General features: G+C 48.0%; 3 protein-coding genes and 2 non-coding genes across 5 annotated transcripts; 4 read left to right on the forward strand and 1 right to left on the reverse strand.

Moving 5' to 3' along the window:
* Nucleotides 1-1,751: 1,751 nt before the first annotated feature.
* LOC117865485 (probable potassium transporter 11) lies at nt 1,752-6,773 on the reverse strand. Its single transcript, XM_034749699.2, has 9 exons — nt 5,817-6,773; nt 5,146-5,371; nt 4,570-4,815; nt 4,441-4,491; nt 3,902-4,165; nt 3,742-3,794; nt 3,550-3,664; nt 3,096-3,350; nt 1,752-2,959 (listed from the first exon to the last, which is right to left on the reverse strand). The coding sequence occupies exons 1-9, from the start codon at nt 5,934-5,936 to the stop codon at nt 1,875-1,877; spliced, it is 2,415 nt and encodes an 804-aa protein (XP_034605590.1). The 5' UTR covers nt 5,937-6,773; the 3' UTR covers nt 1,752-1,874.
* A 7,561-nt stretch (nt 6,774-14,334) lies between these two features.
* On the forward strand, nt 14,335-14,406 carry TRNAE-UUC (transfer RNA glutamic acid (anticodon UUC)). The gene has a single exon. It is a non-coding gene; the product is annotated as a tRNA-Glu (tRNA).
* Nucleotides 14,407-14,741: 335 nt separating this feature from the next.
* On the forward strand, nt 14,742-17,040 carry LOC117864079 (peroxisomal 2,4-dienoyl-CoA reductase [(3E)-enoyl-CoA-producing]). Its single transcript, XM_034748069.2, has 5 exons — nt 14,742-15,011; nt 15,488-15,647; nt 15,861-16,030; nt 16,112-16,334; nt 16,689-17,040. The coding sequence occupies exons 1-5, from the start codon at nt 14,826-14,828 to the stop codon at nt 16,841-16,843; spliced, it is 894 nt and encodes a 297-aa protein (XP_034603960.1). The 5' UTR covers nt 14,742-14,825; the 3' UTR covers nt 16,844-17,040.
* A 340-nt stretch (nt 17,041-17,380) lies between these two features.
* On the forward strand, nt 17,381-19,571 carry LOC117864080 (peroxisomal 2,4-dienoyl-CoA reductase [(3E)-enoyl-CoA-producing]). The gene is made up of 5 exons (XM_034748070.2): nt 17,381-17,750; nt 18,163-18,322; nt 18,546-18,715; nt 18,798-19,020; nt 19,285-19,571. The coding sequence occupies exons 1-5, from the start codon at nt 17,565-17,567 to the stop codon at nt 19,437-19,439; spliced, it is 894 nt and encodes a 297-aa protein (XP_034603961.1). The 5' UTR covers nt 17,381-17,564; the 3' UTR covers nt 19,440-19,571.
* A 4,998-nt stretch (nt 19,572-24,569) lies between these two features.
* LOC117866011 (small nucleolar RNA Z247) lies at nt 24,570-24,708 on the forward strand. The gene has a single exon (XR_004642712.1). It is a non-coding gene; the product is annotated as a small nucleolar RNA Z247 (small nucleolar RNA).
* Nucleotides 24,709-26,054: the final 1,346 nt, after the last annotated feature.

Raw genomic sequence — 26,054 nt, forward strand, 5'->3', positions numbered from 1 at the left:
GCGGCGCGGCAACACGTTATCTTCTCCCTCCGTCCTGCCGCTGAGCGAACAAAATTTCGCGAAGAGGGATCGACGGAAGAGATACTGACAAACCGGATCGACGGAGACATATACCCAATGGGAGGCGGCGGCGGACGGAGGCGGGAGCCACAAGCTCTGGCGCCGGCCGCGGCGGTGGCGCCTGACTAACGTAGCCTCCTGTCGGCGGTGTGCTCGCGCGCCACGGTGCCGGCGTCCTCCGCCGAAGTTGGTGAAAGATTTCAACGGGCGCCAGAGGCCCCGGCGAGCTCGCCATCGACGCCGACCGGCGGCGGCAGGAGGGGAAGCGGCGAGGCGGAGAATAGTTTTCATAAAACCCCCTGAATTGGATCGCGACTAATAATCGCGATCCAATTATTTACATAAAGCCCCTGTGCATTTTCACTAAGCCTCCTGAATTGAATTGGGTCCCGGTATTTTTTTTCGAGGTTAAGCCATTCGGCAAGCTTTATTGATTCGAGAGAACAGAACAGTTACATCATTTACAAGAAATTGGCGAATAGATGCAGGGGATCATCTATCCAAACATATGAACTTTTTTCTTAACATGGCTTGCCTAGCCAGCTCATGTGTTACTGAATTACTCTCCCTATTACATTGGCTAATAGAAATTGCGGCGAAGTCTGTCCAAAGCCGACAACATTCATCGTATATTGCCGCCGAAGCCGTACCTGAGAAACCTCTACCTAGCATTGTATCAACCACCTCCGTACCATCAGCTTGGATTTGCACCCGATTGGAACCAATCTGCTGGGCCAATAATAGCCCATCTCTCAAAGCTGAAGCTTCCGCCATAGCTGCGTCTAGCACGTGAGAGATATAGCTATAAGAAGCTGCGATGAAGCCGTCCGAGGCATCTCGTATGACCGCGCCAGTACTTCCCACCCCCGTAAGTTCTTCAAAGGATCCATCTACATTAATCATAAGGAATCCCTCCACCGGCTTCTTCCAAGAATTGTTGACCACAGTCGATATCTTGAGCACTAAAGCATAATTTGTTGCGATCGCTGCAATTGACATGGCTGCTGTGGCTGGACTCTGAGTTTCTTCCCCATGTACAACTTGTCTTCGTTGCCACCAAATAAACCAACAACATGTAAGTATTAGTTCAGCCAAGCCTACATTTTTAAACTTCTTGGCCAAACTTCCTTCTATTTTCATACCAATTCCTACTATTTTCATAAAACCCCTAATTTGGATCACGATTAATATCACGAACCGATTATTTATAAATAACCTTTTTAGGGGATCGCGACTATTTATAAATAACCCCTAAAAAGGGATCGCGACTATTTATAGCGATCCAAATATTTTCATAAAAACCCCTAACTTAAATCGGATTTCTACCTGCCATACTCGGTTCTGTGTCTCGTGGCCCGTCCGCCGCCCGCCGTCGAGGCCGCCGGCGACATGGATTCGCCGGAGATCATCTAGCGGTGGTGCAAGTGAGTCGCCCGCTCCCCCACCATCATCGTGGTCTTCTATGTACCGCTGCAGAACCCTTCTCCGCCGGCCCCACTGCCGTTTGACATCTGGCCGTCCGCCAGGCGTCGGACAAGCCGGCGGCGCCGCCGCCGCGCGGACGACGACCGGCGCGGCCAACAATTAGCATAGCACGCGTGAAAACCCGGGTGTTTAATTCGACGGAGGAGGAACGTACGCCGCGCGTGCCCCAAACAAACGATTTGTGCACTCTCAGCTGGAGCTGTACATGAACAGGAAGAGAAATGGGGAAATTGTTTTCTAATCCATTGTCTTATTCTGTACAAGAGAATGTACATATCCAGGAACCAAGAACAAGATTCGAACACGGAAGGGAAGAAGAAGTTAATCTCTCAGATGTAGTAAATCTGACCGACATTGAGCAGGCTCTCATGGGGCACGTTGAAGAGCACGCTGTTCTCCCTGCACATCCTCCTCATGAAGGCGTACATGTAGTCGACGGCGAGCTTCTTCACGATCCCGGAGTCCCGCCGCGCGCGCACGATGGTGTTCCCCAGAATGTGCACCACGCCGGCGTCCTTACACCGGTTCAGGAACTCAAGCTCGTCGCCCACCGTGCTCGCCTGCCCCGCCGACAACCTCGTCGTCAGCAGGCCGCTGTCCGTCATCCCCCTGCTGAGCGGCGGCCGCGGCGACTGCGCGGGCACGATCGAGTCCTGCGACGAGAAGCTCAGCTCGCCGTTGGAGCACATGGTGCTGCAGGTCTTCTCGCCCAGGAACGCGCTCGCGCCGCCGCTCATCAGCGCGCCGGCACCCCCCCGCTCCGGCACGCTGAACTCGTCCGAGTCGGAGTAGCCCTCCATCATGCTCTCCAGCCGGACGAATAAGAGGACGCAGTCGAAGAGCATCTTCTCGAAGTCCTCGTCCCTCTTGTGCAGGTCCTTGTACCCGTACCTCGCCACGCACCGGAACATGTGGTAGCTCTTGGGCCCGATCCTCCTCACCAGGAACCTCTCCTCCGTCGGCACCGTGTACACCGGCAGGTACTTGACGCAGACGAAGACAACCACCGAGTGGATCGCAGGCAGGTTGGTGATGAAGTGGGAGAAGATGTGGGGGACGCCGCTGGCCAGCTCCGTGTACACGAAGCCTATCCCCGGGACCCTGACCAGGCCGAGGCTCGGGCCGAGGCCAAGGATCCAGGCCATGGACACCTTGCTGTGCATCTCGAACTCGTAACGCTTCACGGTGCAGAAGTGCCACACGTACATGATGAGGAAGAAGGCCGTCGCGATGACGAGCGGGACCCAGCCGCCCTGGTCGATCTTGAGTATGCAGGCCACGAAGTAGGGGACCTCCACCATGAGCGATAGCACGATGAAGGTGATGACCAGGACCCAGTGGCTCTTCCACACCAGCAGCATTATCGGCACCATGAGGAATGTTGTAACTAGCATAACTATAACCACGGCGGTGCCTGTACATTCAGTATGAATGTGACAGTTAAGTGTTGTCTGATGTAGTATGCAGTATTAAAGTGCAGGTCATATCATGAAAATTCAGTTCCAACTGTTCTCATACTGAATGTCTTTGGTTTTCAGAGGAAACCTTACCATATGCGTTTCCTATCTGGCTTTGGTTCTTGAATCCGGCAGTGACAGCAATGCAAAGAACCAGAAGGACCCAATTGATGTCAGGGATGTAAATCTGGCCAAGGAATTTCTTCGAGGTGTGGACTATCTTCACGCGGGGAAAACAGCCTAGTGCAAGAGCTTGCTTTATTATTGAGTAGGTTGCAGATATGGTGGCTTGGCTTGCAACGATTGCTGCGGCAGTTGCTATGACAAAGGCTGGCCAGTATATGGCATCTGCAATGATCAAAGGTATCAGTATGAGCACCAAATTACAAAAAGTAATAGTGCACAGTGACAGTACACACTATCAATAATGTATTGTGCACTATGCTACATACTGTGCACCTAGCAGACATCATATGGTGGCACACTGACAGCTGTGTCTTGAAATTAGTAGTGAACAGAATGGTAAGATGTTATAGATGAGGGGGACCTGGAATGGACAGATAAAAGGCGTCGGCCACATGTTGTTTGTGGGAAATAATGTAGGCAGCCTGCCCTGTGTATGCCAGTAGAAGGCATGGGAACACAATCAAGGTGAAAGCAATCTGCAAACAGATATCTTCACTTTAGTAAACATGTAATTACATATGCATATGGCTACTCGATACTGAAAGCATTTTACCTGAATTGCCAATACAGGAAAGTGGCAGAGATCAGCAAATAATGCTTCAGTTCCTGAATCAAAAAATAATAATGCTTCATGTTGCAATGGATTTGATAGAGGTTGATGAAAGGTGAACTCTATTGCTTAAAAGAAAAAACTACAGTGATCTGACTCTGACCTGTGATGCTAAGCATGACTCCTCCCAGAGAGGTCCATATGTCAGAGTTCCATCTCCGTCTGAAAAACCGGTATACATATACTGGGTTGTATGCTTTTAACACGGAGTTATTATACTTGTGTATGTTCACAGCTCCGACACTTCCGATTAGGATGAACCAGAGAAGAACTATCGGTGCAAAGAGCCATCCCACTTTATCTGTGCCATAGTGCTGCATGCTAAATAACCCAATCAAGATGACCACTGCAACAAGCACAACAACATCTGCAAGATGCAGAGGAAAGCAAATATGAAACAGTTTTACTATATCAAATTATGTAAAGGATAGATTCAGATATTGGAATCATTGTAGTAAAACCAAAAAGGATGGATGTAGTAATGAGATTGGGATACATAAATCAACAAAAACAGATAAGTGTTACACTAATTTCCTTCGACCTTTGCAGCAAGAAAAAACTTTTGTTTGCTTACAGTATTTGTCATTGACAATCAAAGTTGCAATACAGAGATTCAAATAATATAAAATGGCAAAAACATACCAGTACTCATGTTCTGATTCTGAACTTTTATGCCACCTGATGCAGAAAGAACTACAGGAAACGCAAACCATCAGATTTACTCAAAACAATGTGTGCTTAGCATTGCTCACAAAAAGTGATGATGTCTACCAGATATAGCAGGAGTAAGGATTCCATCTCCAATTGCTGTACAAGTACCAATGAGAACAAGAATAAGAAGAATGTTTCTCTTATATGCATGTGCCTCTAGCCATCTCTTTATTTTTGCCGCAACTGAATTCTCCTCGTAGGTCTGCCGACTATATGTCGTCAATTCCTCATCAGTCCTGTGTTGATTAGGAATGGTGTTGATCTTTGCATGACGGCATAATAGGGAATAAAGAGCAAATGTACCACCTGCAAGAAAGTGCGAGAAGTTGTTACCTTACAAATTATGAAATCTAGTGATATCTCCAGCATTGAGCAAATTAAAATGATCTGAGGTCATCAGAAGAATGCAATTTAGCAGAAACTTCTGGAATCTCTCCAGAATAGAAAGGTAATCTTCTAATAAATTCAAGCAGTGTCAGATGGTGCGTACAATTTTCTAATATGTACAATTATGTGTTTAGAGAAGTATTGCTGTTAGTCTTTCATTTTTCTAAGGCGCTGATCAGACCATACAAAGGGTTGGTTAGGCATTTGCTTTTAAACAAAAACTTGGTTACACGTTGTGAGGATAAGTACCTTGACCGTTGTCATTTGCCCTCAAGACAACAAAAACATACTTCAGAAGAGGAATGAGAGTGAGGGTGTAAATAATCAAGGAAAGAGCTCCAATAACATCCTCATCGTCATCTACTCCACGAGGAAAGATATTATAGAACACATATAAAGGCGATGTGCCCAGGTCACCAAAGACCACCCCAAGGCTCTGAAATGCCAGCCGTATTAACAAAACTGATGAGAACTTCTGCACGAAAGGAAACAACAGTCAACAGAAATTCTTGATTTAGAAATCTGTTTACTTAAATCACAAACTAGCATTCTTCTTTCGGACCAAAGATTCTTCTGGTAGTGATTTCATTAGGGTAGAATGAACCAAAGACTTGAGTAAAACAAAAGGTCCTTAGTTAGGAAAATGGTAACATGATCCCAGGAGTCATACCAAGTTTCTTCAGTCATGCTCAACAAATGGCAATTTAATTGTTCATGCAGTAAAAATGTAGAACCTATGCTGAAGTGGCGCATTTATTCTAGAATCTAGATGTGTTCAGAGAACGGTCTGCACAGTGAAATGGATTGTCACATGCAGACACTGATCTTACATCTACTGCAAGTATTCAGGTAAAATTCAACTCTTGGCATCAAAAAAACAAAACCAACATGAAACACACTGAAAAGGAGAAATGCCAGACCTTCTCTCTGTACATATTCTTCAGCCTGCCTGCCTCCTCATCCATGGGTTGATCAAGGTTTTGATCTAGTTCCCACATGCTCCCCCTATTTGTCACCTCACTTTCTGACAGCGACGCCATCGACCTCTTTTCCCCTCAGCGACAGTTCCTCGAACGAAAATTTTTGTCCTACGAACACCGTATTGAGACTCCTATCTCACACTCGATATTCAGACTCGGATCTCGTCACCAGCATCAGTGCATTCAATTCTTTCATCAAAGAAAGATTGGAGCAAGCACCAAGCCTTCCAACCAAATCTCCCCACCAAGCAGCTCTCTGCTTCCTGAAGAACTGTTTCCACCACTTTGGTGTTTGCAAGAAACGAAAATGTTCCGTCCCACAGCGAAGCGGCGAGAAATCACAGCAAACTCACAGCACAGACCGAAATCACTATGCAGAAATAGGCCACAGGTTCCTGTAGCCACGAATAATCCCGACCAAAAAACCAACCTTTGTCCCGAAGACCTCAACAAAAATCGAATTTTGACGCCGCGGGCGCCAAGACCGCCCCGAACAGGCGAAGCAAAAGAGCCGCGCGAGGAGGTCGGAGGAAGGTTGAGGTGGTCAGGTGGAGACAGGAGGAAGAAGAAGAAGCAGCAGTACCCACCCGTTCGGAGCGAAAGAAGGCAAGAAATACTTCCAGGAGCAGCAGGTGCCTGGGCACTGCAAGGAGATGTGGCAGGTGGGACGCCCCCACGAATTCGGTCTAGAATTTTTTTTTTCGAAATACAATTCGGTCTAGAAATAAATGACAAAAACCTCCTGCCTTTGGATAAGAATGATTGCAACTTTGCCGCTAATTACAGACAAGGAGTAGAACTGAGGAAGAAGATGATAGGAAAGGAGGGACTAGGGACTAGGGAGGGAGGGAGGAGAGAGCAAAGAAGTTTTGTGCTTCTTGGCTCTTGCATCTTCTTGCCTGACTGGGTGGCTGCTAGTGCTTTATGGCTGTAGCCTGTAGAGTGTAGACCGGACCGTAAAAACTGCTGAGGATGCTAATGTTGGCATAATGACATGGAAAGTTACTGTCCTAGTCATCTAAAGAAAAATATTACCGTCTTACTGGCATTGATTCTGCTCCATGAACTACTTAATTAATCAGTTCATGTTCATTTGGTGATCTTGGGATCGAGATTTGTCACCTTCTCTGTTAAACTAGTATTTCATTTCAGTTCATCTTGTCTGCTAGTAGTATGGTATGGTACTTGGTACCTGTTTGCTCACTTGCAACTTGGAATATCTAAAATTTGTGGTTTGACATTGTTGATTTTTATATGTGCCGGGATTTTTCTATAGTATCTGGAGTTCTAGTCATCTAGACTACCAGCACTAACCAATGGTCAGTTAGTGGGACGCCATTTTTTAAGTTCAATGATCTACAACCTGAGCCAGTTTATTTTAGTATATCTTTACTGTATTTACACTTTTCTTTTTTCATAAAAATAATGAGAGAAAGATTAATCAAATCTTGTAACCGCCACCAGATGCATTTTGTGGCTGCCCATTTGCTACGCAATGCATCTATACAAGAGAGCATTTTTCACATACCTAATTCAAACTTCCCCCATCCATATGCGTCCTTTTCTAGAGAGCTCTATCAGTAGTTAATGTGCCAAATAACATTACAAAAAATGGACAATTTCGGATACTGTTACATCTGCCACAGCTGGTCCCTCCGAGAGGCCTACATCTGAAAGCCTTGGCTGGTGTCCAGCCGCGAAATATGCTGGTAGATAGGCTTGTAGGAATCTTGTTGTGTTTTTGCCATATATTCTTAAGAACAAAAGCCCTGCAATTATGCAAGGGAATTGGAATGGAATGCGATGATTTTGTTCAAGTAATAATGCAGGGGAATTATGCCCGGGGAACTAATTCCCTGTGACCTTTTCTCGCCACTGAAAAATAAAAATATTGTTTTCTTTACGATTGCAATAACGCAATTGATTCACGGCCACATGAAAAGTCACAAATCAATGCACAAACCAGAAATAGTTTTATATGCTTTACATGCTTCACGTTTGCAAGCCCTGACATTTCTTGTTTTTCAGGTTAGTTCTGAATATGCCAAGATGTGCGTCAGACAAGCAGCAAGGTTAGTTCTTACTGACGGTGAGCGCGACGGCTAGTGCAGGTGCAGCCACTGCGCCTGCGTCACGGCCCAAACGGAACTGGCTCATCAGCGTACACATCACCAGGTAGGTTGCAGGTATGTTGGTGCATGTACATTTTATCCACATGAACTTGCAGAAAATGACCCTTCTGCCCTCCTATGATTTTTTTTTCTCTTGACAGAAAGCCCTCCTATGATTTGAAAAAGGAGTCATGGGCTCATGGCACTACAGTAAGAGCACCTGAAAGGCATGGCCAAGAGTCCCGGAGGGCGCAGCAGGTCATGGATAAGCTGATGGTTTTCTGTGAACCAGTGAGATCGATGATGCATGGGAGCGTTAGTGGATGTTATTCTCTGCAGGTGGTGTGATGCATGCTCCACCACCATATATGCTTCCTTGGCGGGCTGATACTTGATAGGATTATCATTCTTCCTCTCATACTGGCAGTTTCCCCCCTCTCTCTATCATCCAACTCACTTTATTCTTTTCTGTGAGTGTGTGGGGTTGCAAGCTGTCCAGCTCCATATTGGTCAAGTTACATCGAGCAAAAGATAAGAAAAGGAAACTTGTTCTTGGTGGCGACACCGTCTTTTTCTTCTCGGTCGAAATACTATGTATTAGCCTTTTAGACTTGACTTATCGGTGCAGGTAGCTCAACACACTTAAAATATCTCTTTTTTATCTAGAAGCAAAGCGAAACGCGTGGGTGCTTTTGGAGTTTGAACTTGTAAAATTTTATTTAGGAAACAGTGGGTTATAATATATGAATAAAAATGGAGTTATTTACAGCAAAGAAAGAAAGAGGGAAGAAGAGGAGACTATTCAGTTAGCTAGATAATGGTAAGTTATTTTATGCTGTTAAACTGCATTTTTTACCTCTTTTTGTTGATAATTCCTAGCTAGAAAACACCCTGCACGTGTCCCACAAGCAATAATAATGCCGAGAACAAGAAAGTAGGGAGCACTTTGAGTGAGACTGTGAGAATGAAGTGCACTGATCCTGACCTAATTTGACAACTAGGTAGCTAGTGTTACTGTTAACCCCTTGCAATGCTCCAAAATATGATGATTAGTCAACCTTGATAGAACTCCTCTAGTAATACATGCGGTCGGAGCTTCTGTACGTCCGCCGTTTTTTCTTTTTTCAAAAAGTGTGATGATTAGTTTGCTTGTCATATCCAAGGCTGAATGATATATCCGACTCCCCTTCTCTTTTAGGCCTGGCTTGGTTACTCCTAGTTATTTTTAGAACCCGTCACATCGACTGTTTAGATACTAATTAGGAGTATTAAACATAGACTATTTACAAAACCCATTACATAAGTAGAGGTTAAACGGTGAGACGAATCTATTAAGCCTAATTAGTCCATGATTTGACAATGTGTTGCTACAGTAAACATTTGCTAATGATGGATTAATTAGGCTTAATAGATTTGTCTCACCGTTTAGCCTCTATATGTGTAATGGATTAATATCTAAACGTTCGATGTGACACGTGCTAAAAATAAGCAAAGGGCACCAAAGCCACCTTAATAATAACAGGGATGCAGGCGTGACGTAGACAAAATTTAGTACGAGCTCGATGTTTGAAAAATCGTCCAAGTGATCCATCTTGAGCGCCAGGACGTCAAGCATAATGAAAAAAAAATAGAAAATAAAAGAAAAAACAGTTTGGTGAGGCAATCAATTAGTGAGGCATATTCTGCAGGATGAATTGCGTTAGGGACGTTCATTTCTGAATGTTAACAGGAGCATCTGCAGGAAGAATTTTGAATTATGCGCTCATAGAAAACTACAATTTCTGGTCGCTTACATGCACTGCATGTCTGCATCACCAATTAGGTTCTTCAGCTAGTGACCATTATTGGAGTTAATTTATTATATCCATTGGTTCCAATCTGTCCTCCATGATTAGCTCTTCATTGGGCACGGAAGTCGGAACAAAATTCCTTAATTACTTGAGAGGTTTTTAATAATTTTGTTTTTCTTTCCTCCTATACGTTGAGTACGTGTACTACCTGGTTGAATTTCATAGAACGGATGTACGGATGCGTACGTGGCTGATGGATGCTGTTATTTGATTATGGCCCATGTTAACCAAAGTTCGAGTCTTAGGAACGTTTTTTAAATTCTATCGTAAGTAGATCAACTATGCAATTGATCTATCGTAAGTAGTCTTAGGAACGTTTTTTAAATTCTATCGTACTAAGATTACCACTACAGATCTTCTTAATCTAGGGCACTGGGTGTAGGTCAACTATGCACGATGTAAAAGATGGAGCTGTGGATCCCACAAAAAGGGGAGAGGGTGCGACACATTGTTTAGCTAGGTTCTCAAGCATGAGAGCCAAATATAAAATAGTGCAGCACTAAACATATGTTGACTTCGCTTGATCATGGAATTAATCGTCAAAGTAAGCAAAAAAGTCGCATTGTTTGGATGTACATGTACGGCCAAGGTGTTACGTGCTCCCTTGGAGTTTCTAACCTTTTTTTTTTGCGAATTGACAAACTTTGTGCTGTCATAATCAGCTGCTAGCTCGCTCTAGTTTATAAATCATAAAAGAGTTTAGTTTTGTGTTAAGTGAAATTTATTTAACTTTGACTGAGTGTATGTGTTTACATATTCAATGCGAAATAAATACACTATCTATCACAACATACTCCATGCTTGATTTAATGAAAGTAATTTGGTATTATAAATGTTGGTGTATTCTCCTATAAAATTGGTAAATTTTGCTTGACAAGACTTATGGAGGGAGAAACATGGATCTTTTACTTATGGTATATATCATGCATGCATGGTGCAAGTATCGGTGGGTTTTCGAATCAATTCACGTCACATCACATGGAGAGTTGGAGACAATCTTATTTGTCGGCGAAACGGGATGCATACAATGATGCAAATACAGCTACACACCGTACGGCGCGGTTGCCAAATATGTGCGTTGCGGATTCAACCAAATTAGTTAGTTGCGCTTTCTCGCTCGAGCCGTCGAGCGTATGGTACACCGTACACACATTGCGCCTTGAATAGTATTATACTCCACTGCACCTACTATCATAATTTCAGGCTGGTATACCATTATTTTTTTTAAATGAACCGGGAGAGCTGTTCGATTATTAAGAATGAGTCCAAACTGGGTACAACAACAGAGCCACCAAGTGACTCCCAGTGGATAGCGCCAAACTCAACTCAAAATAAAACAAACTATGGGGCCGATCGGATTGAGATATCGACACAAGCCGCAGAATGCTAACGCCTGAGCACCGACCACCACGCCGCACCACCACAACCTGGGGCCGATCGGATTGAGATATCAACACAAGCCGCAGAATGCTAACGCCTGAGCACCGACCACCACGCCGCACCACCACAACCTGGGGCCGATCGGATTGAGATATCGACACAAGCCGCAGAATGCTAACGCCTGAGCACCGACCACCACGCCGCACCACCACAACCTAGGAGAAAAGCCGACAAGTAGCCCTCACCGCCAGCGCCGTCATCCTCGACGATGTCCCATGCTGAACCAGCCGCTACCACGCAAGGACTGGCCGCCGCAGTCCGCTGCAAGTCGTGTAGCTACCAGTGACTCCTCCACCATAACGCCGTCATCCTTAGATCACACACACACGGTCGTCGATCTCCCAATCCACGGCCTTGCGTCGGCAGAAGACAATAGAGGAGCACACTGCACCACGCCGAAAAGGCCACCGCTATGAAGGACCCAATGCCGAAGCACCGTTGCTGCACCGTACACACCAAATGACAAAACACCGCACCGGATCCTGGCCCTCCAAGGCAACTTGAACGGGGGGTCTCGCCACATCCACCGCCGCACACCACTCCTCGGACACATCACCTTAAAGTGAACGGGGGCCTCGCCACTTCCGCCGCTGGACTCCACTTCAAGGATCCGGACTCGCTTTGCCGCTAGGGGTGACATGGTGCCACCAAGCTACTCCAATCACTTCACCTCCACTTTGCCGCCGCTGGAATCACAGCTGCACCACGTGCGTAGACACAAAGCTTCTAGAGACAATGGCTCATCACCTTGGCGAAACATATCAAACGTCGATCAGAGGAGGGGGTGTGCAAAAACACAAAGGCAACACCTCCAAGGAGGGGAACGACGCCCAAAGGCATCGCCGTCGTTGTAATCGGTTAAACCGATTAAGGCTTTCGTCAGCGTTTGTGCACATCTCGCCTCACACACAGTCGAACGTCGACAACAATGCCACTCCACCATCGGCGTAGATCCTCCTCACCGCGGCACCACGCGAGTGGCCACTGCACTGCCGCAGCACCACTATGGCCTCGTGGCCTTCTGACCGCCTCACCTCCTCGCTTGCATGGCCTCCAGCCACATGTCCTTGCTAGCGCCGCCGAACCTCCTCGCGTCGTGTCACGCCGACCGCAGCCGGACGACCTCCTCGCGCCACTACCAACATAAATGGCCTCCTTTGCCGCACCAAAGCATGGCCTCCTCCGACGCTTCCGTGCCCACCACGCGCGGATGCGTCCACTGCCGCCACGCCTCAACAAGCGGCCACCATCACAGTAGCTGTCGGCTCCCCACATGGCCTCCTCTCCCACAGTTGCGTCCTCCTCACATCCGCCGCACCGGCTGCCATTGCGCCACCTCCTCACCCGTGACCAGCCGCTGCTCGCTCCGCGCCCGGCCGCCGCTCGCCCTGCGGCAGGCCACCACCGCGCGGCCGTCGTGTCGTGCAGCCAAGCCATGGTAGCCACAAGAGCCTACGCGCCACTGCACGTCCCCCAGCCTCTAGCCACTAGATCCGTCCCCACAGGGGATAGATCAGGTCGGGAGGACCACGGATCTAGCCCCAATAGGCTTGTTCCGGTTTGGTGGCCGGCGAGGCCATTGGCTGGCCGGTGAGGCAAGCGGCACCATCAGCTCGAGGGAAGAAGGCCTCGCCGCCACCTTCCTTGTAACCGACAGGCTTCCATCAAGCTGCTCAGGCGACGTCGAGGGATTTGGAGGGAGGGAGGGGTGGCAGCGCTGGGATTCAAGCGTCCGCCCGAGTCGCCCCAAGAGAAGCGACATGGGCCCTGGTATACCATTATGATTCCATTTACCATTATGATTCCATTGTAAAGCATAATTGTTATCTTTTATTTTAAAGGAGAGTACGTAGTTGTGAGAGGGTGGCAAACACTTGAAAAGTGTATCAAACTTACCGCGTATAATTGAACTAAGCGATGAAACAAACGTTTTCAAGAAATCCAATCATCTATCAGCACGTGGCGTATATGTTCTTCTCGGTGGTCGGCAATTTCTGGAAGGAAATCCACGTGGCACATATGCTCTTTCTCGGTGGTTGGCAATTTGCCTCCGTTTCAGTTTCGCAGCACAGAACTAGACGGTAGTAGGGTGCGTACACATGCATATGTGGCTCAAGAGGATCATCAATGAGACATTCGGGACCCTGGCGCCTCGCTCGCATGGCGGCATGAAATCATCAGCACCCGTGTCACGCCTACGTATGCAGACGAGAGAGAGAGAGATTAAAATCCCCAAATATTTTTCGGTTTTGAACCAAAACTCTTGTAGTGTAGCTCGTGGTGGTGGTGGTGTAGCAGCGACCGATCGAGCGGGCATATTCCGGCATATCCCCGGCGGGCGGCGTCGCGGCGGCTGCAGGCTAATCATGGCACGTCGGTGGCCAGCCCCGCTGGGCGAGAAGGACGCGGCTGGTGGAGGCATGCAGGAGAGAGTGATCGGCCGGCGACGTGGCGGCGGCTGCTGTGCTGGATCGTCCGCGCCCGTCGAGTCGGATCTCCGTTGATGCGAGACGAGACGACGACGACTCCCGTCGCGCTCGCCTAGGCCGGCCCCGGCCGCGCTCAGCAGGTGTTGGCCTGTCTCGGCCTAGCGAACGAAAGAGACGCCGCAACGGAAAAGGAACTCGCGCGATGCGCCCGGGGCACTTGGGCTTATCAGGCCATGCATGCATCCGCGCACGCGTGGTGGCGCGCCCGGTAAGGGCCCATTCGCTGCGTTGGGATGCTGCTATGCGCCTCCTGCCTGCGTCGCCCAGCGGGCCGCACGGCCTCGTTCGTCATCGTCGGCCTTGCTGCACGCGAATACGCGATGATGGATGGACGGACGGACGGGATGCATGTCCAATAAAAATGATCGCGTAAATACTAGGGCCACCTCTGCTGCTGGTAAGGGCATAAAGTTAAGTATGGTGTAATTATCAAAGAAATTGAGTGTATGGCTTGTGTGGGCTAGGTTACTGACAAAACAGCTGCTTAAGCAACCGTGTTAATTCTAAGGTCAAGTGTGACGCAGATTTTTTCAGTCTACTAGCTATATAAGCACAGAACACCAACAAATCCGTTGTCGTCCAGCGGTTAGGATATCTGGCTTTCACCCAGGAGACCCGGGTTCGATTCCCGGCAACGGAATCTTTTTGTATTTTCGTTCTTTCTGACCAAGTTGGCGAATCACTGTTTTTTTTTTCTCGTATCAAATCTGTCTGGTTTTAAATCATGTAGTTGACGAATCACTGCTTTTTCTCGGTATCAAACTGTCTTGATCAACAAATCAAATCAGCTTCAACCATGTTTTAATCATGTAGTTTGACGAATCACTGTTTTTTTCCCGTATCAAATCTGTCCTAGCCAAAAAAATCGAATAAATTTCAACCATGTATGTACGGCATCGCGCGTCCATCCACCACGAATCAACACCTTCTTGCGTGTCCAAGACAAGGCCACGCCACGCGATCTGGTACCAACCAGTGCCAAGTGCTCCTTGGGTCCTTCCTACCAGGCCACCACACCGTCCTCCCCATCCGCGTCGCGGGCAAAGACCCGGGCGCGAGATGGAGTCGCCGTTCCGGCCGGACGTGCTGAGGGGCAAGGCGGCGTTGGTCACGGGCGGGGGCTCCGGCATCGGCTTCGAGGTCGCCGCCCAGCTCGCGCGCCACGGCGCACAGGTCGCCCTCATGGGCCGCCGCCGCGAGGTCCTCGACAAGGCCGTCGCCGCGCTCCGGTCCGAGGGCCTCAGGGTACGCGACTCTCCCTTCCCGCTCGGCCTACCACTACCGCGCTTGTGTTCTTGCTCTCCCGTACGGCGTTTCGCTTAAAGATTGCTGCTTTGTGCTCGGTACCGTTAGCCCAATCTCCTTCATCGAACCCAAATGCATTGGTTTAGTCTGGGAGCCCAACGCACGGCGCTGTGCAAGATCCTTCTGGTCGCTAACTCGCTACTCGTTAGTTGGTGGAAAATTTGCTCCTTTGCTGCCTAGCAAGTAGGAAGGGAGTTTGTGAATGGTTGAGTAGTATTGCGTGGAGGAAACATTCGCTGAACATTGTAAGTGCGCATCAGTTTAATATTGTAAGTGCCTGCGATGTAGGAACGCGTCTGTGCAGGCAGGCAGCCAGGGGTGTACATTTGGAATTCAGTATGCGTGTGGCACTAACTCATCATATAAAATTCGATGTAGTAAACTATTTGGTAATTCAAGATTGCCATGGCGTGCAGGCTGTTGGTTTCGATGGAGATGTCCGCAAGCAGGAAGATGCTGCCAGAGTGCTTGCGGCAACAGTTGAGCACTTCGGCAAGCTGGACATTCTTGTCAACGGTGCAGCGGGCAACTTCCTTGCTTCCCCGGAGGATTTGAAGCCCAAGGGATTCCGAACCGGTACTTCATCATAACGCGCCCTGATTTGATGATGCTCTTTGTTCCAAATTTGCGTACATTGCCATCAATAAGCTGGATCTTACTAGTTTGCCTAATTGTGCTAGCCTGTTACCCCAAAAACTTATGTGTTATTAAGATGTTTATTACTGTACTTCATGCTCATTATTCTACTGTCTCAGAGAAGTTAGTATTGACAACATTTTCTTGCTGCAGTTCTTGACATTGACACTGTGGGTACATACACAATGTGTTATGAAGCCATGAAGTATCTCAAAAAGGGCGGACCAGGGAGAGGGCCATCCTCTGGTGGTCTCATCATTAACATAAGTGCCACACTGCACTACACTGCAGCTTGGTACCAAATTCATGTCTCTGCTGCTAAGGTACTTGGACTTTCTCTGAACTGCTCCGTAAGAGAAAAGGGATGAAATATGTAGATTTCTCCTGATGGTCGGCTTCTATAGGCAGGTGTGGATAGTATCACCAGATCGTTGGCTCTGGAATGGGGAACAGATTATGACATTAGAGTCAATGGAATTGCACCAGGGCCAATTCAAGACACTCCAGGAATGAGGAAGCTTGCACCTGAGGAAATGAGCAAGGGGCGTCGAGAAATGACACCATTATTTAAGCTTGGGGAGAAATGGGACATAGCGATGGCCGCACTCTATCTGGGTTCTGATGCAGGTGGGTTGTGTTCTTCACTGTTTTCTATCCAGATTATCAACAGGTTCAACTGTACACAGAGTTTCATTTAGTACTTAGCATCCGCTTATCTGAAGGGTATCTGGAAGTGGTTGTTATGTGCACGCTTAATATGCTTTGTTATTGTGGTTTTTGCTGGTTATGTTCATGCATGTCTCTTAAGTAGTCAGTTTAAACCCCCATGGTTATTATGTGTTTCTCAGTAAGTTACTCAGTAGCAGGTTTCAGCCTCACCTTGTTAAAAAAAGGTTTAGCCTCACCTGAAGACTTAGCCATTTTTCTTTTCGCGAGGAGAAAAAATCAGCCGTTTGATGTATGGTACAATCTGATATGCAGGAAAATATGTCAATGGGGCTACAATTGTTGTTGATGGAGGCCTTTGGTTGAGTCGACCTCGCCATATTCCCAAGGAGGAAGTGAAGGCGCTCTCTAAGGTTGTCGAGAGGAAGGTCAGGACCTCTGGTGTTGGCGTGCCATCCAGCAAATTATGATGGCATCTTTGTTTATGTAGCTCTTTGGTGTGTTCTGTGTAGAATATGTCCATATTGTTGTCACCACTCACCAGTATTGTTCTCAGTTTGATTATGTCAGCTGACCACAGTCTGTTCAGCTGAGCAAAGTTCAAACATTTACTGTTGATGTATTCCAAATCGCATTAGAAATTGATGAGATTGTTATGGCCTCCCAACCACGAAGTGTTTATCTCCAAATGTTTGCATGCTATCTTCCAAATCTTTGTTCAGATTGTCTGTGGAGTGTTATATTGAAGATTGAACAACTTGCATATCCCTCGTGTTGCAACTCCTTGCAAATAGTTTACTACCAGGAGTTGAAAGAAAGCCTTTCAGGCTTCTTCCGGGGCCTTTCGTTGCGGCTTGACCCTGTGAATGTTTGAACCTTTGTCTGGGCTGCTTCTTCTGACTGACAGACCTAGCTGTGATCTTCTCCCTCGAATTTTTCTACTACTACCTGCTTGCGCACCTATGCGATGACCAGTGCAGTGCCCTCTTGGCAAACACGAGGGAGAAGGTCAACGCCATCGTTGTCGCGGTGCCGTGGTGCGGCTGTGTGGACTGTGGTGGAGTACTACGAACTATAAACAAAACGGACAGAGGCCGGCCGCAGCCGAACTCCTTCGGTCCCCTTCCCCAATCGCGCCCCAGACGCCTCCGGAACCGCGAGGCCGGCGCGCGCAAGATCTGAGCCGAGGGGATGGAGTCACCATTCCGGGCAGACGTGCTCAAGGGGAAGGCGGCGCTAGTCACCGGCGGTGGATCCGGCATCTGCTTCGAGATTGCCGCCCAGCTCGCGCGCCATGGCGCGCAGGTCGCCATCATGGGCCGCCGCCGCGAGGTCCTCGACAAGGCCGTCGCCGCTCTCCGGTCCCAGGGCCTCCGGGTGCGTCCCCAATCGACTTTCTACCACCCTAGCTTCCACTTATACTGTTCTTGGTTACCGGGTGCTAATGTCTGGGTGATTTCTGTCGTTGTTTGCTGGGAAAAACACGGTCTTTTGCTTGTAATGGTACTAGCAGCTATGGATGTTAATTTGCTAGTCGCATCGTCTTGTGCTGGAAATGAAATTGGTGGAAGTTCTTCGAATCCAATGCACAGCGTTGTCTAGGAAGGGTCTCGGCGTAGGAACGCTTCCGTGCAAGCAGCATATATGTTTTCAGAGTCTCTTGCTTGTGAAACAAAATTCATATGCTCCCTGTCATGATTTTAATGTGCTAAACTTGTACCATGGTTCTTTTGCGATCAAGACATAAACTACTGTCACTCTTTAGTCATTCAAATGGTGTGATGTGCAGGCTGTTGGTTTTGATGGAGATGTCCGCAAGGAGGAGGATGCGGCCAAAGTGCTTGCGGCGACAGTTGAGCATTTTGGCAAGCTTGACATTCTTGTCAATGGTGCAGCCGGCAACTTCCTTGCTTCCCCGGAGGATTTGACACCCAAGGGATTCCGAACCGGTACTTCATCAAAGCGTGCTCTTGTGTTCATTCAGTGAAGCTCTCTGTTCCAGTTGTTCGCACATTGTCAGCAATACACAGAATCTTGGTTTGGTCGATTGTGCATTTGTGCTAGGCTTCTAGATCAATAAATTCTATGCTAGATCAGGAACTTGTTTATTGTACTTCGCTTATTATTAACTGTTTCAGAGAAGTTCGTATTGACCAAAATTTGTCTCTGCAGTTCTTGACATTGACACTGTGGGTACATATACAATGTGCTATGAAGCCCTCAAGTATCTGAAAAGGGGTGGGCCAGGAAAAGGCCCATCCAATGGTGGCCTAATCATTAACATAAGTGCAACACTGCATTACACTGCGACTTGGTACCAAATTCATGTCTCTGCTGCTAAGGTACCTGGATCTTCTCTGAAACACTCCTTAAGATAAAATAATTGGAATAAGCAGATTTGTCCTGACGGATTGGGTTGTAAAGGCAGGTGTTGATAGCATCACAAGATCATTGGCTCTGGAATGGGGAACAGATTATGACATTAGAGTCAACGGGATTGCACCTGGACCAATTCAAGGCACCCCGGGACTGAGAAAGCTTGCACCTGAGGAAATGAGCAAGGGACTTCGAGAAATGATGCCACTGTTCAAGTTTGGGGAGAAGCAGGACATAGCAATGGCTGCGCTCTACCTTGCTTCTGATGCAGGTTGGTTCTGTCTGCATGTTTTCTAACCGGATTATCAGAAGTCAAATATTCTCAGAATTTCAATAAGTGCTGTGCACCACTTACCTAAGGGATAAGGTCATACCCAAGAGCTTGTCCACAGAGCTAATAAATTAGTTAGCTACTGTGTTTTTTTTGCTGGTTTAGGTGTAATCGTGCAGCTGAAGGAAACAATAGATCAGTGAAATGGTTTAAATTCACCTGAAAAACTCAGCCATTTGACGTATTTAATAATCTGGTTTGCAGGCAAATATGTAAATGGGACTACCCTGGTGGTTGATGGAGGCCTTTGGTTAAGTCACCCTCGCCATATTCCCAAGGAGGAAGTGAAGGACCTCTCCAAGCTTGTCGAAAAGAAGGTTCGGACCTCCGGTGTTGGCGTGCCATCCAGCAAATTGTGATTGCATCTTTGGTTGTACCATCCTTCTATGTGATCTGCAGCTTGTATGGATATTGTAGTCACCAAACTCTATTGTCTATGTGGCTCTGTATACTGTGTTTAATTGAGGATGTTCAAATATTTACCGTCTTTATTCTCTTCCAAGTTGCATAAGAAATACTTGATTTTTTTTAGTGAAAACAGTCCAACCCCTACAATGGTATGTACTTATTTATTCCAATGACAAAAGGCTGTGCACGGCCCAGGAATCCTCTCTGCAATTACATAGGATGAGAGCTGTTTCAGAGCTCTCCTTTTCTTCTTGGCTCAGTGCCCTTGGTGAAGTAATACTCATTGAACAGATGAAAAGCTGCATAGAACACAGTTATATATAACCATTACTGTTGATTCTACACTTCTTCCTTCTTATAATTTTTCTTGTATTTAGCCAAGAGAAAACTTTGAACTTGTTACAGCACTTAGATTTCCAGATCCAACTGACAGGTTGTGACGGTGAAATGGATTTGAAAAGCAGAGCATAGAATTTCCTAGATGATTATGTGTTAGATCCCCAGCTATAACGCCAGTCATCAGCTTGGTTGGTTGCTCCTGTAGCTGCTGGAGCATCATTTGTAAAACCTGTAGCTTAGTTTATGATGCTTCTTTCAATGGAGTATGAAAGTGTCTTTGGATTGTACTGCCTTGCAAAAATTCAGCAACTGAGATGTTTTCATCTTTGGCAAATATTGAAAGTGTTGCCAGATGTTGTCCCAAGTAGTTGCAGTAGAGTGTAGAGGGTATTCTTGCATATTACTCCAGGTGAATTGTCGACCCTTGGGAGAAATTTCTTGTAATTCTAGATTGCTAATGACCTCATTGAAGAATGTAGATGCATATGTCACGCATGTTTCTTTATTTCTGTCCTCCTGTGACCTGTAGAAATTGAAGTCTCTAAAAAAGAGATGACTTTCCTCATTCTAAATATGCAGATCATTTAGCCAGTTAAGAAAATTATCTCTTTCCTCCCCCCTTGCAAGATCCATAAACAGTGTTGAGAGTCCATGTGGCTGCAGTGTGAGTTGTAGTGAGGAAACCGAGACTGCAAAGTGCAAACAATTGATAACCTCCATTTTTTTTTCTTGAAGACAGAAGATGTTGTAATAGCTTTCCTCAACTTTTGCCCTAACTGTACTGCACATAAATTCAACATTTAAGTTCCTGATGTTCGAATCCAGAATGTCCCAGTTTCTATTGTTGTCATCCATGAATGAATTTTCCTTAATCTCGTGAGCTGCTTATGCTTCTGGGCTATCCTCCCTAGCAACTAGCAGCAGCTCTGTAGACACCTCCTCCAAGTAGAGTCTACACTTATTGATTCCCACAGCCTGAATATCAGTCAGTGGAATTCTCAAGCTCAGCCAAATTGGAAAAATTGACAGGACCGAGAAAATTAAGGAGAGGAGAGGTATGGTTATTGCCCACAGCTGTGGCAGCATCATCGAGATTCTCTCCATAGTGCATGTTTTTTTTTTTGCTTGTCTTTGGCTCCTCAATGTACTTTCAACCAAATTTGTAATTATATCTCTTGAGCTGGAGCAAGGTCCTTGGAGATTGACATTGGTACTGTACTGTTGTGCTGGTGGTTTTTGTTTTCAGTTATCCTTCACCTGGTATAAGTGATAGAGATGGTTCTATTGTTCAGATCCTGACTCTGGCTTGCTTTTCTTGGCCTTCTCGTCTATGTTTTTTTTATCTTCCTTTTGCCTTGATCTGATACTTGTCACGAATTTTAGTGCAACCTGACCAAGCATACTTGACACTTCTGTTAGTCCCACCTTCTATCGCTATATCAGTGATCTCGCCACAGATGGGCAATCATCACCATATTATTTTCAACCTGACGAATTGCACACAGCAGAGAGCAACACCTGCTTCAGGTATCAATCTCGGTCATACAGGCGTACAAGTTAAAAATACAGTACTCACTACTCAGTCATATCGTGCTACATGACCTCACCAGCTGAGCAACTGAACCTGCTTCTGAACGATTCAGTATCAGTACAGGTTTGAGGGCGTAATCGATGACGATTCCTTGTAGAAACATCAAAAGCTAGATGTTCCTATGGTCCTCGGGAGATATAGAACTGAGGAAAAGTAGATAAAAGATGGCTCCCGCTGTGCTCTTCAGTGGAAGCAAACAGGATCAGGCCAGTTTTCCTTGTTGATACAAGATCTGCGACGAACATAGGAATAGGATCTGCGGATCGTTTTGCAGTTAAGACTTCAAGCTGCATGATTCCATCGCTCAACACGTTGGTCTTGCGTGATGCCTTTCCCTGAGATCCAACCTGTCCGGCGGCCAGCGCCACCGTCGGGGCGCCGCGCCGCCGCGATGGAAGCGACGGAGAGAGGAGCGTAGCCTTCAATCGACGACCGACGCGGCAGCACCGGCACCATGCGTCGCAGCTTCTTTCCCGCGAGGCGCGGCGGAAGCGCTGCTCCCGGCCAGCAACCACGTCATCGGCGGCGTGTGCGCTGTTCGCAGCGTGCCGGCGTTGCCAGGACCACGTCGGCCTCGGACGTGCCAGAATGAGCTGAGAAGTTGGTTATGGACGCTCAAGGAGCAAGAGGGCGTTGCGGCCGGATCCTTCCCTCGACGACGGCGAGATCACCATGCACTAGAGCGCGGCGGGCGGCGGCGAGGCCGTCGGGGCGTCGGAGGCGGAGCAACGCCGCGTTCTCGCAAAGGAGGCATCCAAGCGCTCTACGGCGTCCCCTCTGATCGATCCCGACCACCGGAAATAGATCGAACGGCTCTGAGCTACACAGGGGGTGGACGGTAAATGAAATACCGTCCTCCCCTGGTCGTGGACAGCGCCACCCGCCGGACCTCCCGGACGCGGCGAGGGAAGCGAGGAAGAGGACCGGGCGCCCTTCGGCCGACGCACCGGCTCCGCTGCACCAGGCATCTCAGCTTCCCGGCGGCACCGCGCGGCGGCGGCGCTCCCGGAACGCCAGCTTGGCGCAGCAGCAGCAGCACGGCGGCGTGTCTTCTGACTCAGCGCGCGAGGCACCCCGGCCGGGACGATGCAAAGCGCAGGCGTCGGGGCTCCAACGGCCTGCGTCCGTGTCGGACTGCACAAATGACCCGGAGGACGGTGGTTGCTGGGAGAAAGCAGGCGGCTGCACCGTGATGTGAAGTATTGGAGAAATTTCACACCCAATTCGAGCGCCTCACTGCTCTTGACACTCAATTCGCGAGCACACGAATTCCTTCAATACAAGGCACTCTCTCATATTTTCTTCAAGTCCACTCTTTTCTTTTTCATCTCAGCCTGTTGTCATACCTCAGTTCACGAATATGCCCCTGGCCTTATCCTGAATCGATGACAGGCAGGCAGAGGGGAGAGCCGCAAGTTCTTCCTGCCGCCGCGGCCGCCGCCCGCTGCAGCTGCTGCTCAAGAGCCCTGACCGCGAGGGGAGGGCCCCGAGCTACCGAGAGAGATTCAGCTCCCCGATCGGCCTCAACCTCTCGGGCAATGCGCTCTGGGTGCCTCCCCGCCGTGCTCTGCAGGCTGCCGAGCCTCGCCGTGCTGGGGCTCGCCGGCAACAACCTCGCCGGAGGACTCACCATCGGCGGGCTCGGCGCGTTGGAGCTCGTTGACCGTGCAGAAAAGTTCTTGCGTACAATGAGACAGCATGGGATAGAGCCTGAGCCCTGAGCGAGTTCACTATATTCCTTTGCTTGATGAGGGTCTTACTCCTGATGCTGTGACATACTCTATGCTAATCAACATGTTTGCAAAATTAGGAGATCTAGAAGAAGCTGAGACGGTGCTTAAACAGATGACAGCAAGTGGCTTTGTGCCCGACGCTGCTGTGTTTGATTCAGCTAATGTATCCCGCAGGCCGGGCCGTTCGCCGCCCAGGCGGCGGCGGCGTACGCGGGCAACCCGGACCTGAGCGGGCCGCCGCTGAAGCAGGCGTGCTCGATTCCGTCCTCGCTATCGAACCTGCCCAACGCCACCGACTCGCCGCCGGCGTTCGTGGCCATCCCCAAGAACCACGCCCGCGCGCCGCCGGGCGCCGACGGGCAGCAGCAGGCGCCGCGGGACCAGGCGCCATCATCCTTGGGGACATCGCCGCTAGCGCAAGCCGAGGACGACGCCTGCGACATGGCGATGCAGGAGAGCTGCAAGGTGAGCGAGAGAAGGCGGCCGGCGTGCCAGCGACGGCAAGCACGAGCGGCGACGACGGCGGCAGGAAGAACGAGCGGTGACGGCAGGATGAACAGACCAGGGGCATATTCGTCAACTCAGATATGAAAGCAGGCCAAATGAAAAAGAAAAGAGGGGAATCGAAGGAATTCATGAGGTCGGTGTCAATTTTTGAAAGGCTCGCGAATCGAGTTGTTAGAAGTAAAGATATTCTAGATATCCTACGTGTTGGTTTTGTAAATAAATATATGTAACAAGAGTAAGCATCGGTTGGGAGTTTTAGTATTTTGTTGTACAAGTTGTTTAGATAGAGATAGAGATATTATATTGTACCTAGAACTCCTGACCGACTCCTCAAGTTTGTTACAATCCTGTAAATCTTGCGCAATTGTTTGTGCCTATATAAACACGTAGGGTGGCCCTCCAACAAGGTAGCACACTTTAACCTATTACCTTCTGACTTTCACACAGTATTAGAGTCTAAACCATCCACCAAAAGCCTTGTTCATCATGTCGACCAGCGCTGCCGCCTCCTCCAACACCCTTGTTGCGCATCCGATCTCAGATGCGTGCTGTAATGCACGGCGCACGCCTGCCACCTCACTGGAGCAACCAAGCAGCCTGTTGAGGAGATCATCGACAAGGAAGGTAAGAAGACCCCAATCCGACTTTTTGAAGAGTGGAAGGCGAAGGACCAATAGATCCTTAGCTATCTCCTCTCGTCCATCAGTAGGGAGGTGCAGATTCAAGTCACCACGTCCAAGATAGCGGCGGAGGTATGGCACTCCATCGAGGCCATGTTTGCATTGCAGACCCGAGCCCGAGCTGTTAACCTTCACCTTGCTTTGTCAACTACCAAAAAAGATAGTATGACTGTCGCCGAGTACTACACCAAGATGAAAGGCTACGGGGACAAGATGGCAGCAGCAAGAAGACCACTCCAAGATGAAGAGATGGTCGAGCATATCCTTACCAGGCTGGAAGAGGAGTTCCTACCGCTGGTTTCTGCTCTTGTCGCAAGAGTGGAACCAATCTCGTTTGAGGATCTCTACTCTCAGATGCTGAACTTTGAGACTAGATTGGATCTCATTAGAGGTGGAGGCAAGCAGCATCAAGGATCATCAAACATGGCTAGTCGAGGAGGTCGTGGAAGCCAACAAGGAGGCAGTGGTGGACGTGGCCAGCGTGGAGGTCGCAGGCCATCCCGTGGTGGTCGTACCACTCGATCTGGTGGACGTCAAGGCAACCAGGGAGGTTACAGCAGGTGCTTCACCAACTCCAGCGAGAGAGACCGCTCTACCAGGTCTGCTTCAAGAAGGGCCACACCGCGTCCAAGTGCTGGCACATGTTCGAAGAAGACTTTGTTCACATAAAAAGCTTGTTGCAGCCTCCACCAACTCCTACAACATCGACACCAATTAGTACACGAACAGAGGTGCCACCAATCACATAACAGGAGAGCTTGAGAAGCTCTCAATAAGGGACAAGTACGCTGGTGGTGATCAAATCCACACCACCAGCCGCTCAAGTATGACAATTAGCCACATTGATCAATCTACTGTTAATACCCCTAGTTGAGATTTGCATCTAAATGATGTTCTTTACGTTCCACAAGCTAAAAAGACTTTGTCTCATTTCATAGATTAACTGCTGATAACTCTACCTTCATAGAATTTCACCCTAATTTTTTTTGTTATCAAGGACAAGACCACCAGGAGCACTCTGCTTAAGGGGCGCTGCCACATAGGATTGTACCCCCTCCCTGCCACATCCACAATAAAAGACTACCCTCGACGCCACCAAGCCCTCCATGTCACAGTAGCATAATCGCTTAGGCCATCCTTCATCTTCTATCGTTCGTCAGGTTGTTAGCAAAAATAAACTTCCTTGTTTAGGTCAATCAGCAGATGAATTCATGTGTGATGCCTGTCAGAAAGCCATGGCTCATCAGCTCCCATATCCTAGATTTACTAATGTATCTAGTTCCCCTCTTGAGTTTGTTTTTTCTGATGCATGGGGTCTTGCACCTGAATCTGTTGGCAGAGAGAAATATTATGTGAGTTTTATTGATGATTATAGCAAATTTACATGGGTTTATCTTATCAAGTATAAATCTGAAGTTTTCAGAAGTTTCATGAATTTCAAAGTATTGTAGAATGACTCTTTGACAAGAAAATTCTTGCTGTCCAAATTAACTGGGGAGGGGAATATCAGAGATTGAATACATTCTTCAACAACATAGGCATCTCACATCTTGTATCTTGCCCGCATGCTCACCAACAAAATGGCTCCGTTGAGCGGAAACATCATCACATAGTGGAAGTTGGGCTTTCGTTGCTTGCTTATCCATCTATGCCTCTCAAATTTTGGGATGAGGTATTTCTAGCTGCTGCATATTTGATCAATCGCACCCCTAGCAA

This window comes from Setaria viridis, chromosome 7, assembly GCF_005286985.2.
Source record: "Setaria viridis chromosome 7, Setaria_viridis_v4.0, whole genome shotgun sequence".
NCBI classification, from domain to species: domain Eukaryota; kingdom Viridiplantae; phylum Streptophyta; class Magnoliopsida; order Poales; family Poaceae; genus Setaria; species Setaria viridis.

What these genes read in the sequence shown, in the direction of transcription:
- LOC117865485 (XM_034749699.2), bottom strand. Translation starts at nt 5,936, where the DNA reads ATGGCGTCGCTGTCAGAAAGTGAGGTGACAAATAGGGGGAGCATGTGG. An exon ending in AGAATATGTACAGAGAGAAG is followed by an intron (nt 5,372 to 5,816) that starts GTCTGGCATTTC and finishes CCTTTCGTGCAG; the next exon opens with AAGTTCTCATCAGTTTTGTT. An exon ending in CCTTACTCCTGCTATATCTG is followed by an intron (nt 4,492 to 4,569) that starts GTAGACATCATC and finishes CGTTTCCTGTAG; the next exon opens with TTCTTTCTGCATCAGGTGGC.
- LOC117864079 (XM_034748069.2), top strand. Translation starts at nt 14,826, where the DNA reads ATGGAGTCGCCGTTCCGGCCGGACGTGCTGAGGGGCAAGGCGGCGTTG. An exon ending in TCCGGTCCGAGGGCCTCAGG is followed by an intron (nt 15,012 to 15,487) that starts GTACGCGACTCT and finishes CATGGCGTGCAG; the next exon opens with GCTGTTGGTTTCGATGGAGA. An exon ending in GCCCAAGGGATTCCGAACCG is followed by an intron (nt 15,648 to 15,860) that starts GTACTTCATCAT and finishes TTCTTGCTGCAG; the next exon opens with TTCTTGACATTGACACTGTG.
- LOC117864080 (XM_034748070.2), top strand. Translation starts at nt 17,565, where the DNA reads ATGGAGTCACCATTCCGGGCAGACGTGCTCAAGGGGAAGGCGGCGCTA. An exon ending in ACCCAAGGGATTCCGAACCG is followed by an intron (nt 18,323 to 18,545) that starts GTACTTCATCAA and finishes TTGTCTCTGCAG; the next exon opens with TTCTTGACATTGACACTGTG. An exon ending in TTCATGTCTCTGCTGCTAAG is followed by an intron (nt 18,716 to 18,797) that starts GTACCTGGATCT and finishes TGGGTTGTAAAG; the next exon opens with GCAGGTGTTGATAGCATCAC.